Source organism: Theropithecus gelada, chromosome 4 (genome assembly GCF_003255815.1).
Source record: "Theropithecus gelada isolate Dixy chromosome 4, Tgel_1.0, whole genome shotgun sequence".
NCBI lineage: Eukaryota > Metazoa > Chordata > Mammalia > Primates > Cercopithecidae > Theropithecus > Theropithecus gelada.
The window spans coordinates 163,773,653-163,790,574 of record NC_037671.1 but is presented as its reverse complement, the minus strand read 5'-3'; the positions used below and the strand labels follow the sequence as shown (position 1 = coordinate 163,790,574).

The window sequence follows — 16,922 nt, the reverse complement described above, 5'->3', positions numbered from 1 at the left end:
TCCCCAGAATTCTGGTCGGCCTGATATCTTGCCTTTCACGAGATCATGCCTTGCCAATTTGTGTCCTTCTGCCTTTCCTTCAGTCATCACCCTCATCATCCCGTCTTTTTTTCCCTCGAGATAATCAGCTGCAATCATTCCTCAATGCAAGCTCTGCCCCCTCCAGGATCTCTCCCCTGGCCACTGTGGCTTTCACTGCTTTTACTCTTCTTGGTATTCCAAGTCATTTTAAATTCTGTAACATGCAATCAGAGATTATCCCATATTGTTTCAGATGGGTGTCACCCAACTAGAATTTGAAGTTTATGTGAAGTTCTTAGGTTAGATTTTTTGGCATGTCCCCTAACTCAGCAATAAGCACACAATCAGCCTCAAAATAAGTATTTTGTATAGGGTCCAACCATAACACTAACCATTCCTATTTCTTTTTTCTTTTCCTTTTTTTTTTTTTTTTGTGAGACTGAGTCTCGCTCTGTCACCCAGGTTGGAGTGCCGTGGGGCAATCTCGGCTCAGTGCAACCTCCACCTCCTGGGTTCAGGTGACCCTCATACCTCAGCCTCCAGAGTAGTGGGTATTACAGACACGTGCCATCACACCCAGGTAATTTTTGTATTTTTAGTAGAGACGGGGCTTCACCATGTTGGCCAAGCTGTCTCAAACTCCCGACCTCAGGTGATCTGCCCACCTTGGCCTCCCAAAGTGCTGGGATTACAGGTGTGAGCACCTGTGCCCAGCCATTCCTATTACTGAAATTTGGTAGTTCTGAGAGAATTTGTTTCAGATTAACATAACTTTTACTGCAGTTATCTAATATTGATACAAAAACTCAATTCTGAGAAGCACACAAATACTTAAATGACAAAATAAGGCAATTTTGAGACAGCTACATGTCTTTATTACATAAACATTATAATATTTCTCATAGGAGTTGGTCTTCAATTTGCTTGTTGCTTTTGCAGAATGTCAAATATCTATAGAAAATGTCTAATTATTTATGAAACAAACATTCCCCTGTCCCCACCTCCCAAAAAACCTCATTGCCTACAATTCCCAACCAGATTCCTGAGAAAAATAATAGGATTTGTTTATTTTATAGCATCATACATAAATTTTCTTTCAAGATATAAAAAAGGACAGACTTCTAAAACATTAATCTCCTGTTGTTTACAAAGTTCTATAAAAATACATTAAGTATGTTCAAATGTTTGTTCTTTCACTTTATATTCCAGTTTACCAGAAACAAAAAATGGCAGTACATAAAAGATATGTGAACCACATTAATCTTGCAGTAATACAATGTCAACATCATCATGAACACCTTGCAGAAGCAGCTCTCCTGAATACGTTACAATCTTCCTTCGTTTTGCAGCTTTGAGAGTTCCTACCAATGCTTCAAAGAGGTTGGCACATTTATCGTCTCGGAAGAGGACCCCAAATTTCACGCTTAACTTTCCATCAGCATCTAATTTGAGAAAATACATTGTTAGCAAATGTAAAGTCTGTGTCTTACCGTCAAGTATGGCAGATTTACAAAATCTTTAATACATTTCTAACTATGGGCTATCCAAGATTACAATTTAACATTTAACAGTCATAAATTCAACATATTCTCTTCCCAGATCCAAAAAGTAATGGAATAAATACATGTTATACGCCTCTTAGCCTTAGGATTATCCAAAGACTGAGAACCAAGAAACATTCACAAAAGTTGAATGTGCTACAGTGCTAATATTGCAGATACATTTCCCGCTTTTTATTTGTTAATTGTTATGTGAGTTTTTGAATCAATAAAGACTACAAATAAAATAGAAAACCAGGATCAAGAGCAGTGTTTCTCTAAGTGTGTTCTGAACACTCGGAATCCCCAGGGTGGGAGTGGGGGCTCCTTAAAAATGCATTATCATCAGCCATTTATCAGGACCACTGAATCTGAATTCCTGGTAGTAGACTCAGAAATCTGTATTTCATATGAGCCCTAGATTATCTTATTTGGAGGCCAGTTTTGAACATAGACACTGAAAGTTAAGATAGACCAAAAGTGGATCTGCTGTTAAAAATCAGTAACCTGAAAACCTGGAGACGAGAGTAATCTGGGAGATGCCTCCCTATCCTTGGGTGATTCCTTTGATCACCTGACTGAATCCCTGACCTCTTCCTAGCCCTCTACTGCAGGTTCTTCCTTCCAAAGCTACCCCCACGGTCAAGAGGATGGCCCTCACAGTGAGGCGAGGACCATTTCTTGACCCAAGGTTCTTCAGTGCCCACGCTCCCTGGCGAGAACTGCTGACTGGCTGCTTGGCAAACTCCTACTGTAAGCACAGCACTGTGTTAGACGTTAGAGACAGATATAAGGAAGGACAGAATTGCTTTCGAACTTTCAAAGCAATGACTCTGAGTCCCATGAGGAAATAAGAAATATACACATAACAAGTTAAAGCAACAATACAAAGCAGTACGTGATTGGATGCCAAATGAGAAGCCAAGAAAATACATCCCGGCTGAGTGCAGTGGCTCATGCCTGTAATCCCAGCACTTTAGGAGGCCAAGGTAGGAGGATACCTTGAGCCCAGAAGTTTGACACCAACCTGAGCAACATACTGAGATCATCTCTCTCCTAAAAAAATAAACTAAAAATAGCTGGGTGTGGTGGAGTGCACCTGTGATCCCAGCTACTCAGGAGGCTGAAGCAGATGGCTGTTTGAGCCCAGGAGTTCGAGGCTGCAGTGAGCCATGACCGTGCTAGTGCACTCCAGCCTGGGCAACAGAGTGAGACTCTGTCTCAATAAAAAAAGAAGAAAAAAAGAAAATATATTTTACAGTTTAGAGGAGGGCAAGATGTCTTTGGGCAAGAATGGTAAGGAAGACTTCAAGGAGGAGGCAGTACCTCTTCCGGACTTGAAGGAGACAATAACCTGGAGCTTCTTTTCTTCAGTTTCATTGTGATGATATGCTCTGAGCTTTTCAAAAACCTAACAGTCCTCAGTGGAAATCTCTGCCACCTACTAGTCGTTTGGCCTTGGGCAACTTGTTTAAAGCTCCCTAAGCCTTGGCTTCCTCCTGTGTAAAATGGGGACCTGAACATCTCTTTCTCGGTGCTGCCAGGAGACACAGTTCGAAAGCACTCGGCACACTGCCTGGCACACACTGAGCAGACCATCAGCGACCAGGGGCTCTGCTGTGACTGACACAAATAGGGATAGTGTGCCAAGCCACAGGCAAGGCTAAAAACGAGTAAGGTGGCTGGGGGAACAGTGACCAGCGTTGAGTAGTTTACTCACCTGAAATAGATCACCTAAGATGAGAAGGAGGATGAAAGATGTTCTAAAGGGAAAACAGGGAATCTGACCATGGTTGGCCTGGAAAGCAAAGATGCACCTCTTTGATTTTTCAACTTCTACCTGCATGACACTCTGTGTGCAACAGGAACCTGTCACTGATTACAGATAGAAATGGAGCTGCTGGTAACCTCAGGCAAGTCCTCCAAGCTCTCTGAACTTCAGGTATCCATCAAATGAGGGTAAAAATACCTCTCACAGGGCTGTTGCAAGGATTAACAGACATAATAAAGAAGAAGCCTTTTCTAGAGTGCCCAGCATACAGTGAATTCTCAACTTTGGTTAAAATTTTTAAAGGCACCAAAGACAGAAACCTGGGTGTAATCTTGGAGTTCTTATGCCCCCCTCATCCCTCAATCTGACAAATGTTTGGGTGATTCCACCTTCTTTGTGTCTTCTGTGACTACTGCCTCTCCTCTCCAACGACAGTTAATTCCTTGGTTCAGGTCCTAAGTGTTTCTCCCTTGCGTCACTGCAAGCTGCTGAGAACTCCGTACCAGCCTCCTTTTCTGCATTTTTGCCCCTCAATACATCCTCCACATGGGTGCAGAAGAAACAATGTGGAAGAAATTTTATGAGATGCAAAGCTCATTGTTACTCTTCTACTTTAATCCCTCTTTCTTTCTTTTTTCTTTTTTTGAGACAGGGTGTTGATCTGTTGCCCAGGCTGGAGGGCAGTTCTGTGATCATAGCTCACTGCAACCTCGAACTCCTGGACTCAAGAGATCCTCTTGAGCCTTCCAAGCCTCCCACGTAGCTGGGACTGTAGGCATGCGCCACCACACCTAATTTATTTTTATTTTTAATAGAGACGAGGTCTCGAACTCCTGGGCTCAAGCATTCCTCCTGCCTTGGCCTCCCAAAGTGCTGGGATTACAGGTGTGAGCCACCTCATCAAGCCTACTTTAATATTTCAATGGCTCCCTATGACCTTCTAAATAAAGAGAAGTCCATGGCCTTGCAGAAGAGGCACTTCATCCTCTGGCCTTGCATCTATCGCTTGCCTGGCCTTCTGCCATATCACTGCATGTACCTTCTGATTCAGTCACAATGACCTGCTTGCTGTGCCTAAGGTGATATGACAGATCCTGCCTTTGTAACAGTGCCCATGTTCAGTCATCTGCCCAGAAACCCAGAAACTTTTTCCTAGCTAAATTATTTTTCTTCAGGAATGAATTCAAATGCCACCTTTTCTAGAAGTCCTTCATGATCCCCTCAGTTGAGTGAATAGCTCTTCTTATACAACTGAGTATATATCTATCAAAGTGTTCACCATCATTTATAGTATTAATAGCTAACATGTATTGAGTACTTGCTATGATCCGGAACTGTTCGATGCATTTTACAGTCATTAAAATTCACTTAATCTGTATTTCATGGAAGATAAGACACAATTGATTGCAAGAAGCATCATTATTTTATATTACAATTAAACTGCCAATTTAACCATAGCATGCCATGTACTATAAGATGCATTTTTATTTGAGAGATTTTTTTTTTTTTTTTCTTTTGAGTTTCCTTCTTGTTGCCCAGACTGGAATGCAATGGTGTGGTCTTGGCTCACTGCAACCTCTGCCTCCCAGGTTCAAGGGATTCTCCTGCCTCAGCCTCCCAAGTAGCTGGGATTACAAGCACCCGCCACCACGCCCAGCTGATTTTCGTATTTTTAGTAGAGACAGGGTTTCGCCATGTTAGCCAAGCTGGTCTCGAGCTCCTGACCTCAGGCAATCTGCCTGCCTTGGCCTCCCAAAGCACTGGGATTATAGGCGTGAGCCACCGCACCCGGCCTATTTTAGAGATTCTTTTAATGTGAAGAAATGTGTCCTTGAAGTAGAGTATTACTGTTTTACAAACAAGGAAAACAAGGCACAGAAAAGTTTAGTAAAGTAGCCAAGGTCACACAGCAAGTATGTAGAGGAGCTGGGATTCATTTCCACAGAGTCCAACTTTACAGCGCATATTAATTACTTCCCTCTAAGTACTTCTAGTTTGCCTGTCTTTCAGCTACCTAAAGAGAACCTCAAAGATGGAGATGGAATTTTGTTTATTTTTACATCTCCAGCACTTGAGCACAAAGGGGACACTAAAAAAAATATTTGTTGAATGGAAGAATTTAAATATCCAAGTGCTCTCTCCCCATTTAATCTTTTTCACTATATGAAAAATGAGACTTTAAAGAATTTGACTTTGAATGAAAAGATAAAACTAAATTCATCAGTTTTCATCTTGAGCTCATAATATGTAGACTAAAGCAAAATCATTCCAGATACAACTTAAATAATTAACCATAACACATTCAAAGATTACACATATCTACATATGCTTTCAAACTCAATAAGTCATCTTTTGCCAGGGATGAGAAAATCAAGGTATCCTGATGAAGCTGCAAAATTAAAAGTATTTCCATGCTTACAGAAGTTATGATAATTATCTTAAGTCTTCTAACGTGAAAGCTGCTAATTTTGAAGTGGAATTTCAGTTTGCCTTACCAGAATAATGACTAGTACTGTAAAGGTTAGAATTTAAAAACTAATTGAATATGGGCCAGGCGCGGTGGCTCAAACCTGTAATCCCAGCACTTTGGGAGGCCGAGACAGGCGGATCACGAGGTCAGGAGATCGAGACCATCCTGGCTAACACGGTGAAACCCCGTCTCTACTAAAAAAAAATACAAAAAACTAGCCGGGCGAGGTGGCGGGCGCCTGTAGTCCCAGCTACTCGGGGGACTGAGGCAGGAGAATGGTGTGAACCCGGGAGGTGGAGCTTGCAGTGAGCTGAGATCCGGCTACTGCACTCCAGACTCCGTCTCAAAAAAAAAAAAGAAAAAAAACTAATTGAATATGACCAATAAACACTAGGCTGACATGGATACAGAAAAGAAAATCCTACAAATCTTTAGAAATATGCCTTTAACACCTATAACTATCCAAACAACAGTAATGCATGGCTGGGCCCAGTGGCTCACGTCTACAATCCCAGCACTTTGGAAGGCTGAGGCGGGTGGATCACATGACGCCAGGAGTTCGAGACCAGTCTGGCCGACATGGCGAAATACTGTCTCTAGTAAAAATACAAAAATTAGCCAGGAGTGGTGGCGGATGCCTGTAATCCCAGCTACTCAGGAGGCTGAGGCAGGAGAATTGTTTGAACCCAGGAGGCAGAGGTTGCAGTGAGCCAAGATCACACCATTGCACTCCAGCCTGGGTGACAGAGCAAGAGTCTGTCTCAGAAAAAAAAAAAAAGAAAAGAAAAGAAAAAGAAAAAAACAATAATAATGCTGCCAAGAGTAAGATGACCTCACTGAGCTCAGGAAAAAAACAGAAGTGTGGGAGGAAGAACAGGAGGGGCATCACTGTGGAAAATAAGACTCATCAAGCCTCCATCAAGTGGGTGTGGTGAAATGGGTGGGAGAAAAATTGAGTTAGGGAAGATTGTTGATTTCTTTGATTAGGAAACTAAATACATCATGGCCAGACGAAGTGGCTCATGCCTGTAATCCCAATACCTTGGGAGGCTGAGGCAGACGGACCACTTGAGGCCAGAAGTTTGAGACCAGCCCGGCCAACATGGCAAAACCCCATCTCTACTGAAAATACAAAACTTAACCAGGCGTGGTGATGGACACCTGTAATAACAGCTACCAGGGAGGCTGAGGCACAAGAATCGCCTGAACCTAGAAGACAAGAGGTTGCAGTGAGCCAAGATGGTGGCACTGCACTCCAGCCCGGGTGACAGAGCGAGACTCCGTCTCAAAAAAGAAACTAAATAAATTACATTTTCCAATGTCTTCTCAGTGTTCTCTTCAAATACATTCATTCCCATTCCAAAACCAACTCATGGATTTCCCCCTAAACTGACCTGCCCTATACTTCAAAGTCCTACCTGAGATGCAAGACTTCACTGAGTGCCCCCAACTACTACAACTTCCAATAATCTATTTTGAAGAGACCATATTGCATGTCAGCACTTCATAGTTCACCATACCATTTTTTTTTCTGACAATTGCCTCATGAGTTTTTTATTGTTTTTCTTTTTGTTTTGAGATAGGGTCTCACTCTGTCCCATAGGATGGAGTGCAATGGCTTCAACACAGCTCACTGCAGCCTCAACGTCCTGAGCTCATGCAATCCTCCTGCCTCAGCCTCCAGTACAGCTGGGACCACAGTTGTATGCCACCATGCCTGGTTAATTTTTCAATTTTTTTGTAGAGATGGGATCCTACTTTGTTGCCCAGGCTGGTCTTGAATTCTTGGGCTTACATGATCCTCCCACGTTGGCCTCCTGATGTGCTAGGATTACAGGCCTGAGCCATGGCACCTGGACTATGAGATTTTATTTGTTTTCATCAACTAAGTAGTAAAATCCCTGAGGAAAAGGAACACACTTTATACCACTTGTACTACACAGTTATTAGCACATATAGATACTCAATAAGTATTAACTGATCATATGATTCAACTCACTTAGTTGTTGACTACCTTAGGACTTAAGAGTCCACACCAACTTTAATACGCCTCATTTATCTTTTCTTGGTACATTTCAGTAATGATGACTTGGGTTTGATATAGAAATAGAGTGACTAAGACAAAAAAAGAGGGAGTAATAGGAAGAATAAAGGCCCCAGAAGATATGCATGTCCAATCCCTAGAATCTGTATGTTACCTCACATGGCAAAAGGGACTTTTCAGATGCAATTCAATTAAGGACCCCATGACAGGGAGGAATCCTAGATTACCTGGGTGAGCCCAGTGTAATCCAAAAAGTCCTTAAAACAGAAGAGGGAGGCAGGCCGGGCATGGTGGCTCACACCTGTAATCCCAGCACTTTGGGAGGCCGAGGCAGGTGGATCACTTAAGGCCAGGAGTTCAAGACCAGCCTGGCCAACACGGTGAAATCCCATCTCTTTTATGTTTGCTTGTTTGTTTGTTTGTTTTGTGAGACGGAGTCTTGCCCCACTGCCCAGACTGGAGTGCAGTGGCGCAATCTTGGCACAACCTCCGCCTCCCGGGTTCAAGAGATTCTCCTGCCTCAACCTCCCTAGTAGCTGGGACTATAGGCACATGCCACCACGCCTGGCTAATTTTTTTTTTTTTTTTTTGTATCTTTAGTAGAGACAGGGTTTCACCATGTTGGCCAGGCTGGCCTCGAACTCTTGACCTCGTGATCCAACTGCCTCAGCTTCCCAAAGTGCTGGGATAACAAGCATGAGCCACTGCGCCCAGCCAGTGAAACCCCATCTCTAATAAAAATACAAGAAACTAGGCCGGGTGTGGTGGCTCACACCTGTAATCAAGCATTTTGGGAGGCCGAGGTGGATGGATCACCTGAGGTCAGGAGTTCAAGACCAGCCTGGCCAACATGGTGAAACCCCATCTCTACTAAAACTACAAAAATTAGCTGTGCATGATGGCGGGTGCCTATAATTGCAGCTACTCGGGAGGCTGAGGCAGGAGAATCACTTGAACCCGGGAGGCGGGAGGTTACAGTGAACCGAGATTGCACCACTGCACTCCAGCCTAAGCAACAGAGTAAGATTCTGTCTCAAACAAACAAACAAACTTAAAAGAAAAAGTGGAGGAGGTCGATGTGATGCAACGTGGACTCAATCAGCTCTTGCTCACTTTAAGACAGAGAAAGGGGACCATGAGCCAAGGCCACCTCTAGAAGCTGGAAAAGGCAAGGAAACTGATTCCCTCCTGGAACCTATAGAAAGGAGTCCCCTGCCAACACCTTAATCTTACTCTAGCAAGACCCTTGTCAAACTCCTGACCTACAGAACTCTTAAGATATTAAATGTGTTGTTTTACATCACTAAATTTGTGGCAATCTGTTACAGCAGGAACAGAAAACCATTGCAGGGGACATTTGATATTAATGGCTTAATGGAATTTTCCAAGTCTGTCCTGTTACTTCAAAGGATTTGTGATTCATGAACAGACAGTGCTTTAAGAAGAATCAAACTATAATGACACAAACCTTGAGAGCTTCTGAGGGACTTTCTAGAATGGGTTTTCACTTACATGATGTAATTTTAAAACTTCCAGTCCTATTATCCTAGTTGTTGCTGAATACGTCTATTATTCTCATTATTTTCAAAATGCTCCCCAAATTCTTGCATGTCTCATCTGAGATGTACCAAATACCTAAAGCCACAAGTAGAATAGTAAGTTTCATTGCGACTTAGGAAGAAGACGCGAATACTACCCATTTTGCATGTCACTATCTTCAAGGAAGCTGCCTAGTTATTGCTGAAGAAAAAGATAATTTTTCTTAAACACTACCTAAAGGATGATTTATTTTAGTTATCTTACTTAATTATACAAAACTCAAGATTTGAGATTTGGAGAAAATAAAGACAATTTACTATAATTTAGTATAATTTCAATGTAAGTCCCTAGTCATTTACAAGTTTGTAAAATGACGACATTTTAGATAAGATGATTTAAAAAAAGAAGTTTGTAAAATGATAGCAGAACAAAGCAGAAAACATGAATTTTAATAGTATAAGTAAAAATTTGAACACGATTCAATTACCAAATTTCAATGTAGTCAGATGAAAGAAGCTTGGTAATTTGCTTTCTATTGAAAAAATAATGAACTATCTCAACCATTCTCTGCATCAGAATCACAATACCCCAAAAGCCCTGTGTCTCCAGATGTCACTTTCTGGCTAAGGGCAGTTACCACCTGGGGCTGTGGGCAGAGCTGCCATACCTCTGTCCTGAACCCCTGGGTGACCCCTTCTAGGCCTCTCCAGCATGCCAGTCTCGCCTGTTCAACGTAAAGCCACGAAAAATACTCTATCTCTGTTAGATACTTACTTTTTGAACCCAAACGATGAATTTCCTCCACTAAGAGGTTAACCTCATGATCCACATTCATTGCTGCCTGGGAGGGAAAAAGGAAGTCTAAATTATCACCATTACATTCCATTAAGCACATCCAAATCCAAGGGCCCTTTGTCTTTTTCATGTCGCATTTGTCACTATTAATTTACCATGTCCCTTTTCCTAAAAATATTTGTGTGATGCATGTGGCACTGAAGTGTCCCCATTTTCCCTCTACCTTTGTAACCGCCCCCTTAGCTGCCTGCACTCCTATTCTCCACATCCGTGGGGGAGAATACAGTCATTCTCCTTGCACCCACGATTCACTCTGAGTAGGTCTTCTTCATGGTACCCTGCTAGGCACCGAAAATACAAAAGGTGTGTAGCACAGGATCTGCCCTCAGGGATCTCACATTCTAAAGGCAAATGAGGGCCTGCAATGAAGAGCAAGGTGACAAATACTCTTTGAGTGGTGGGTCCAAGGCATCTGGAAGCACAAAGGAGTAAACGGCAGGAGGCTTTCTGGAGGTCACTGGGGAGGAGTGGTCCAGCCGGACAGGTAGGGTAGGGCACTCTATACAGGAGGAAATGCATACGTAAAGCAAGGCAACAAAGGAGAAAACGCATAGCACACTTGAGGCAGGCCTAAGCTAGGGGCTGGACACCTCACAATAAACTGACACACACTCCCTGCCCTTCAGCAGCCAGTCTAGTGGGGGAGGCAGATGAATACAACAGCAATTTTAATACCATCCTGTCAATCCAGTGACATACAGGGACATCATGGCCTTCTCTGGGCAATGCCCAGTAAATCCGATTGCAATAAATAGCTTGTGGTGAAGATCATTCATCTGCAGATAAGGAGTTCAGAATAAAATAGAAGCTGAGCCTTTCCTTGGCTCACTAAGTCCTCCAACAGCTGGGTTCTGCACACTGTTCTAGCCTCTTCCACCCCCTTGAACTCTAGACTGTAGCCACATGGGACTTTTTAATCTCTCAAATGCCCCTTGCTCTCTCACCTCCAGCCTTCACACATACTATGGCTTCAATTCAGACTATAGCTATTCCTCTTTGCAGGGGCTAATTCACACACATCCTGCTCCAGCTTAAATAAAAGCCTTCCCTGAAACCCTGGAGAAGCAGTACTCCCTCACTGTGTTCCCATAGCACCGTGCCCCTCATTTTACCCAATTGGAATTACATTTCTGGACTTCCACTACCACAGGGTAAGCTCCCCTCTGCAGGGATCTGACTATAATGCTCACTGCTGTATCATGTCTGGCACTAAGAGTAGAGGGTAAAGAAATATTGACCTCAGGAACTGAAAAGAATACGCAAAGGCATGAGAGGGATTGGAAGTACAGCTGCAGGACATCAGGAAGTATGAGCAACTGGGTAGAAGATGTATCAGTTCAGTCTGTTTTCAAATCATAATTTTTTCAAATCAAATAAGGGACCAAAACGGTGGAGTTGTGTGTATGGTTTCCTTCGGGGTGATAATTTGCAAGAAACAACTTTATCCATATGGAGTGTAACTAATTCTTGCTAGCTGTTAAAAACAAGAGTGACACCTATGACCATATACTACCTGCTTACATGGTATTGATTGGGACACTAGATTTTCTATCTGCTAATTATTAAAAGTGCCACTACCATCTGCTCTGTTGCTTGTGTGAATATTACAATTTAAGAAGCTTAGGCTGTCATAAAATGTGAAATATTCAATTAAATGCATCTTCATAAAACTTAATATGAAAACTTATAGTGTTCAAATATTGGGGACTTTGTGTTGGTGAAGTCATATCTATAACATTATATGCAATTCAAGACATAGTTTAAGAGCGATACTAAAAAGCTAAAATATACACAGAGTACACAGCCACTAAGCCTGAACACCATGCCATGAGAATAAAAGTAAGAAAAAACTATTAGTAGCAGTGTGGTGGGCAACTGTTGTTTTGTCTACCCAGCACCCATTTCCCATTCTGGCACCGGCAGTCTAAGTTTTGTTTGGATAAAGCCTTTCCCTCCTTATGCTAGAGCCATGTATCCTGGGTAGAGCCTTACCCTGGGCTCCAGAAGCAGGTCAGAGCCAGAATAATCGGTTTGAGGCATGAGGTAGCTGAGCCCATCCAGAACAATTAGGTTCAGCCCTGTGATTTTGCTAGAACTATTAGTAAAATGACACTCTCCTTCCACTTGGTTCTAAGATAGTAGTTTATAGTCCCTGATGTCAATGGCCACCATGTGAGAACCGCTGGCCAGGAATAAAGCTAACACAAAGAAATGTCCAGTCATACAACAATGACTGAGCCTATATAAGACCCTGGACTTTCCAACTACGTGAACCAGTATCTTTCCTCTTTTTGCTTGTGTTGGTTTGACTGAGTTTCTATTACTTGCACTCTAAAGAATCTTGACCCATAAAGTCAGCTTAGAGAAGAACTGCTGCTTTAAAAACAAAACAAAAAAACCTAAAGCTCTTTTTTATGTACTTTATGAATAGACTTTGTGTTCCTCTACTGGGTAGGATGGATAAGTGTAATAGAAAGGCAGATTTGAGAGCCATATAAAAAAGTTCTCTAGCAATTAAAATTGCCCAACAATGAATAAAGTTTGCACCCTGTTCCTAGAAACATTAATGCAGACATAGTAAGGATCTGTGAGGGATGATGAGGAAATTAGCCTGTACTGGACAGAGGGAGAATGAAAATGTCCAAAGAAATTAAGGAACTCCCCAATTCTCTGATTCTCGACCCCCTAGAAAGATGTTATCTCTTTAACACCCTTCTTCACTCCTTCCTCCCAACACCAGCAACACACTTCAGACTTAGCTCTCATTGAATAATGAGAATCAAAGGGGAAATCCATCTATTATATATAGCATGCATACCTGCATTATATTAAGCAAATGTACGTTCATCCAGTTTTAAGCATGGAAGGTAACCAGCGTTTCTTTATACTTAATTACACATCGGGCTCCTTATCTGCGTTAATTCATGTAGTTCTAAGAACCTTACAAGGCATTTATTTATCCCCATTTGAAGGATAACGAAACAGGGGTTAATGCCCCACAACTAAATGCTGTTTCTACCACACGGTGGTGGCTCTTCTTTCCCCCCTTCCTCTTCCTCTTTTGCCATTATGCAAATACACTAAATATAAGAGTGAGTGGGATTTACATGAAATGTGACATGCTGAGCTCTTACCAAGGCAGAATACTTACAAAGCAAGAAAGGCTCCCTGCCCAGACCACTATAAATAGGAAAATAACAGGTTTAGAAACAATTGCTAGCATACTTAACTTGACATGTTTTATTTATTTATTATTTAGGAAGGAGAGGGACAAAGGGGGAAAAAATACCTATTGTGACACAATCCTTGAAAGACCCATGGCCTTTTATAATAAGGACAGAATCCCAGGACTGCAGTGAGCAAGATGCAGAACAATGAAGGGGGTGGAGGGATGAAGAGAGGTTGATGGATATAAATACACAGAAGAAATAAGACCCGATGTTGCATTGATCAGTGGGGTGACTATAGTTCACATTAATGGATTGTACACTTCCAAATGGCTAAAAGCAAATAAGTTGAATGTTCCTAGCATAAAGAGATAAATATTTAAGGTGATGGATATCCCAATTACCCTGATTTGGTTGTATGAACGTAACACATTCTCACGAGTACCGTGAAACTATGTCTAAGGGAAAAAAAAAAAAAAGAACAATAAGGAGAGGTGAGTAGCAGAGCAAGTCTAAGGGGAAGAGCTTAATGGTGACCGGCTGGACCAGAAGACAGGAAAATGCTCCAGGGAAGGCGAGGCAGATGCCGGCCAGGCACTCTAATTGTCGTCGCAGAATCGATTTAGGCTTTGTGCGTGGGAAACACAAAGGAAGCGTAAAGTCGGAGGACTGGGCAGAACCCGAAACCCACCATCAATACACACTTTAGAATATATTTCAGGACCCTCAGGGCATTGTTATTTTTCAGAAGTTTGGAGGCAATGCATGGAGATTTTCCAATATCCAAGGAAATATAGCCTACTGGAATAGGTATGTCTGGAACCAGGAACCAACTTTACACACTCGGGCTGGGCACGTTTTCTCAGCCCTCCTTCGCAATCGCGGACAAGCAGCTGGTGCAGGTCAAAGGATGACTAGGCTCCTTCCTCCCTCCGGTCTGGGGCGCGCTCACTCCATATTTGGCCATCCTGCTCCCAGTTTGGGGTTCTGCCTGGTAGAGGTCCCTTAACCCCGTGCCCTGCAGCCCATCATCACACGGTCAGCGCCGGCACCGGTGCAGGGCTGGGGAGCGCCGGGCCGGGCCCCCAGTTGCGGGGCGGCACCGCTGGCGCCAGGGAAGGGCCGCGTCCCGGAAGCCTTTGTCTCTGCAGCTCCCCGCCCGGCGCCCCGGGTCCGTCTCCCCAGTGGCCCGGGCATCCCGAAGCGCCGAAAGAGCGAGCGCCCAAACCGGGAGAGGAAAACGGACCCTGCCCCGGGCTCCAAGAGCCCCTGGTGTCCCCTCACGACTCTGCACCCCCTGACCTGGAGCGCACAGAGCCGCACCCACCTCCGGCGCTGCAGAGTCCACTGCCCTGAGGCCACCACGTTCCTTGGGGCAGTCTCTCCCCTTGCCCCCAGCCCTTCCCCACCCAGCTCTGCAGAACTGGCTCCTGAACCACCGCCAAGTGCAAAGCCGACACGTCGCACCGCGGTAAAAATCGTTCCATTTCTGCCGGCTTCCCAGTCCGCCCCCGGCCGGCGAAACGTCACGTGAGCCGAGTGCGGAAGTCGGCCCTAGAGGTGGGGGCGTGAGCGGCGCGCGCCCCCGGGGACCTCAGCCCTCGAGGTCTCAGCCCAGCCGGTCGCAGCCTCCGCGCGCCCTGGGCCCCTTCCCGGCCCCCTCCCGATCCCCTCCCGATCCGACTCTCACCGCAGCCCGCAGTGCTCGGCGGCGCACCCCGGACACCCGGTCCATCCCTGCTACCTAAGCCACATCTGCCCGGGCGCTCACGCACCTCTCTGCCCGGTTTTCCTTCCCGCGGGAGAACTGGCGCCGCGTGGGTCCGGACCCGGTTACCTTCTTCAGTGCACTGGGGAGGGTGAGGCCAAGAAAGGAAGTGGCTGAGGCAAAGAGAAAGACGGCTGTGGAGGAGGAGGAGCAGGGTAGGGGGAAAAGTAAGTGTTTCTGCGCTCAAGAAAGGGGCCGCCCACACTCCCAGGGACAAGCCTATGAGGAGGAAACTCAGGGGAGGAGACGTCCAAGAAAGGAGCTGACTCCAGACAGGTGGAGCGCCCTGGGCTCCTAGGAAAACGGGTCCGGAGCCTCGATTACCCCACTTTTCCAACGTGCTACTCAGAGCCAAGGATCCCAGGATCTGCAGCTGATCCTGGGCGTCGATTTCCTGCAGAATTTCTCTCCCAACGTAAGAAACAAAGCGCCCCCGAATTGCTGAAGGCAGCTAGAAAGAATGTGGCATTCATGGGTTCCGGACGCCGGGGGCCTCCAGAAAACTACGACTCGTGACTTGAAAATGGCTTAATTCGCAAAACAAAATGCAATCTTGAAAGCCAATTTGTTAGACTGCAAAGAAATTTGACTTGGACATAGGTAGTTGTTGACCCTGGATCAGTATCGGTTTCTTCCCTTGTTCATTCATTATTTCCTACATTTAACTTCATAATTCAATTTATTCAGACTCCCTTTGTTTTAGTCAGTTATTTTAATATATGCGTGTGTGAGAGAGAGATGCTTACCCTACCCAGAGTCCCTTTGGAAAGGAAACAGTTACCCAAACTATTTCTAGAGCAGGGTTTGCACAAATAACTACAAAAAAACGTTCCTTACTCCTCCCCACGCCCAGCCCAGCTAGTTGAAATCAAGAGGGATCACGTGACCCAGGAGCGCACAATCCATGAGGTATTCATCATCCTGTGAGGTGGCCTGGAACAAACAGTTCTCATCAAACACGGACTCTGACAATTAGTAAGCAGATCAGACTCTCCCTTGGAAATGGAAAGTGGAGAATGCAGAGACGGAGCCATCTGATGTAATAGAAGGGTTGGAACTAAGAGAGGGTAAGGCAGAAGGGGCCAAAATGGGCTTCGGGATGCAAAACATTTGAGTAAGCAGAAACCAGGAGAATGTAGCAGCAGGTTGGGTGGAGGCACAAGTGGTAGAAACCAGTCAAAGACAAGCTGAGACCAAGTGATGGAAGAAGAGCAACGAAGACCTGCTTCCCAGGGCATGTGAGTGTCCAGTTCCCTGGGGCTGCACTGGATCTATCCACTTCCCATGTTTCATTCTAGTCTTTACAGTGAACACCTGTCTCTTGGGTGTGACTGAATGAGTCTCTGTTCTGTAATCTTCAACAAAGGTCTGAGTCTTCTAAGTGTCTCATGGCAGATAAAGTTTAAGGTGACTCCTAGATCTTTTAAGACCTATTTTTTTTCTTTTACTTGTTTTATATTGTTACCAAAAGGATTGAGGCCTATTTTTTTCTCACCAAAAGAAAGCCAAGAAGTTATAGTTTATATCTTTCACAGTTGACATAAGGCAAAAAATTATAATTCAAGAAAAATATATTTAGCAATTATCCAAACAGGACCTTGCTACTTTGGCCTGTGACAGGGATCACAATTCATCAGTCAGATAATATCCAATGAAAGGAATAATGAGTCTGGAGTGTACCACTTATGTTATGATTAAGCAATTAGGATTGTGCTAATTGCCAACCAAAGAAAAAGAAATAGATTACTT

The 16,922-nt window shown here is 44.1% G+C and overlaps 1 protein-coding gene across 2 annotated transcripts; it reads right to left on the bottom strand.

The window, feature by feature from the left end:
* Positions 1 to 871: 871 nt before the first annotated feature.
* Positions 872 to 15,368, bottom strand: ABRACL (ABRA C-terminal like). 2 transcript variants are annotated; one of them, XM_025382810.1, is made up of 3 exons: positions 15,181 to 15,368; positions 10,158 to 10,224; positions 872 to 1,463 (listed from the first exon to the last, which is right to left on the bottom strand). In XM_025382810.1, the coding sequence occupies exons 2-3, from the start codon at positions 10,216 to 10,218 to the stop codon at positions 1,279 to 1,281; spliced, it is 246 nt and encodes an 81-aa protein (XP_025238595.1). In that variant the 5' UTR covers positions 10,219 to 10,224; positions 15,181 to 15,368; the 3' UTR covers positions 872 to 1,278. The 2 variants fall into 2 exon arrangements, with proteins under 2 accessions (XP_025238595.1, XP_025238596.1); XM_025382811.1 differs by having other exon boundaries at positions 10,158 to 10,220; positions 15,181 to 15,341.
* Positions 15,369 to 16,922: the final 1,554 nt, after the last annotated feature.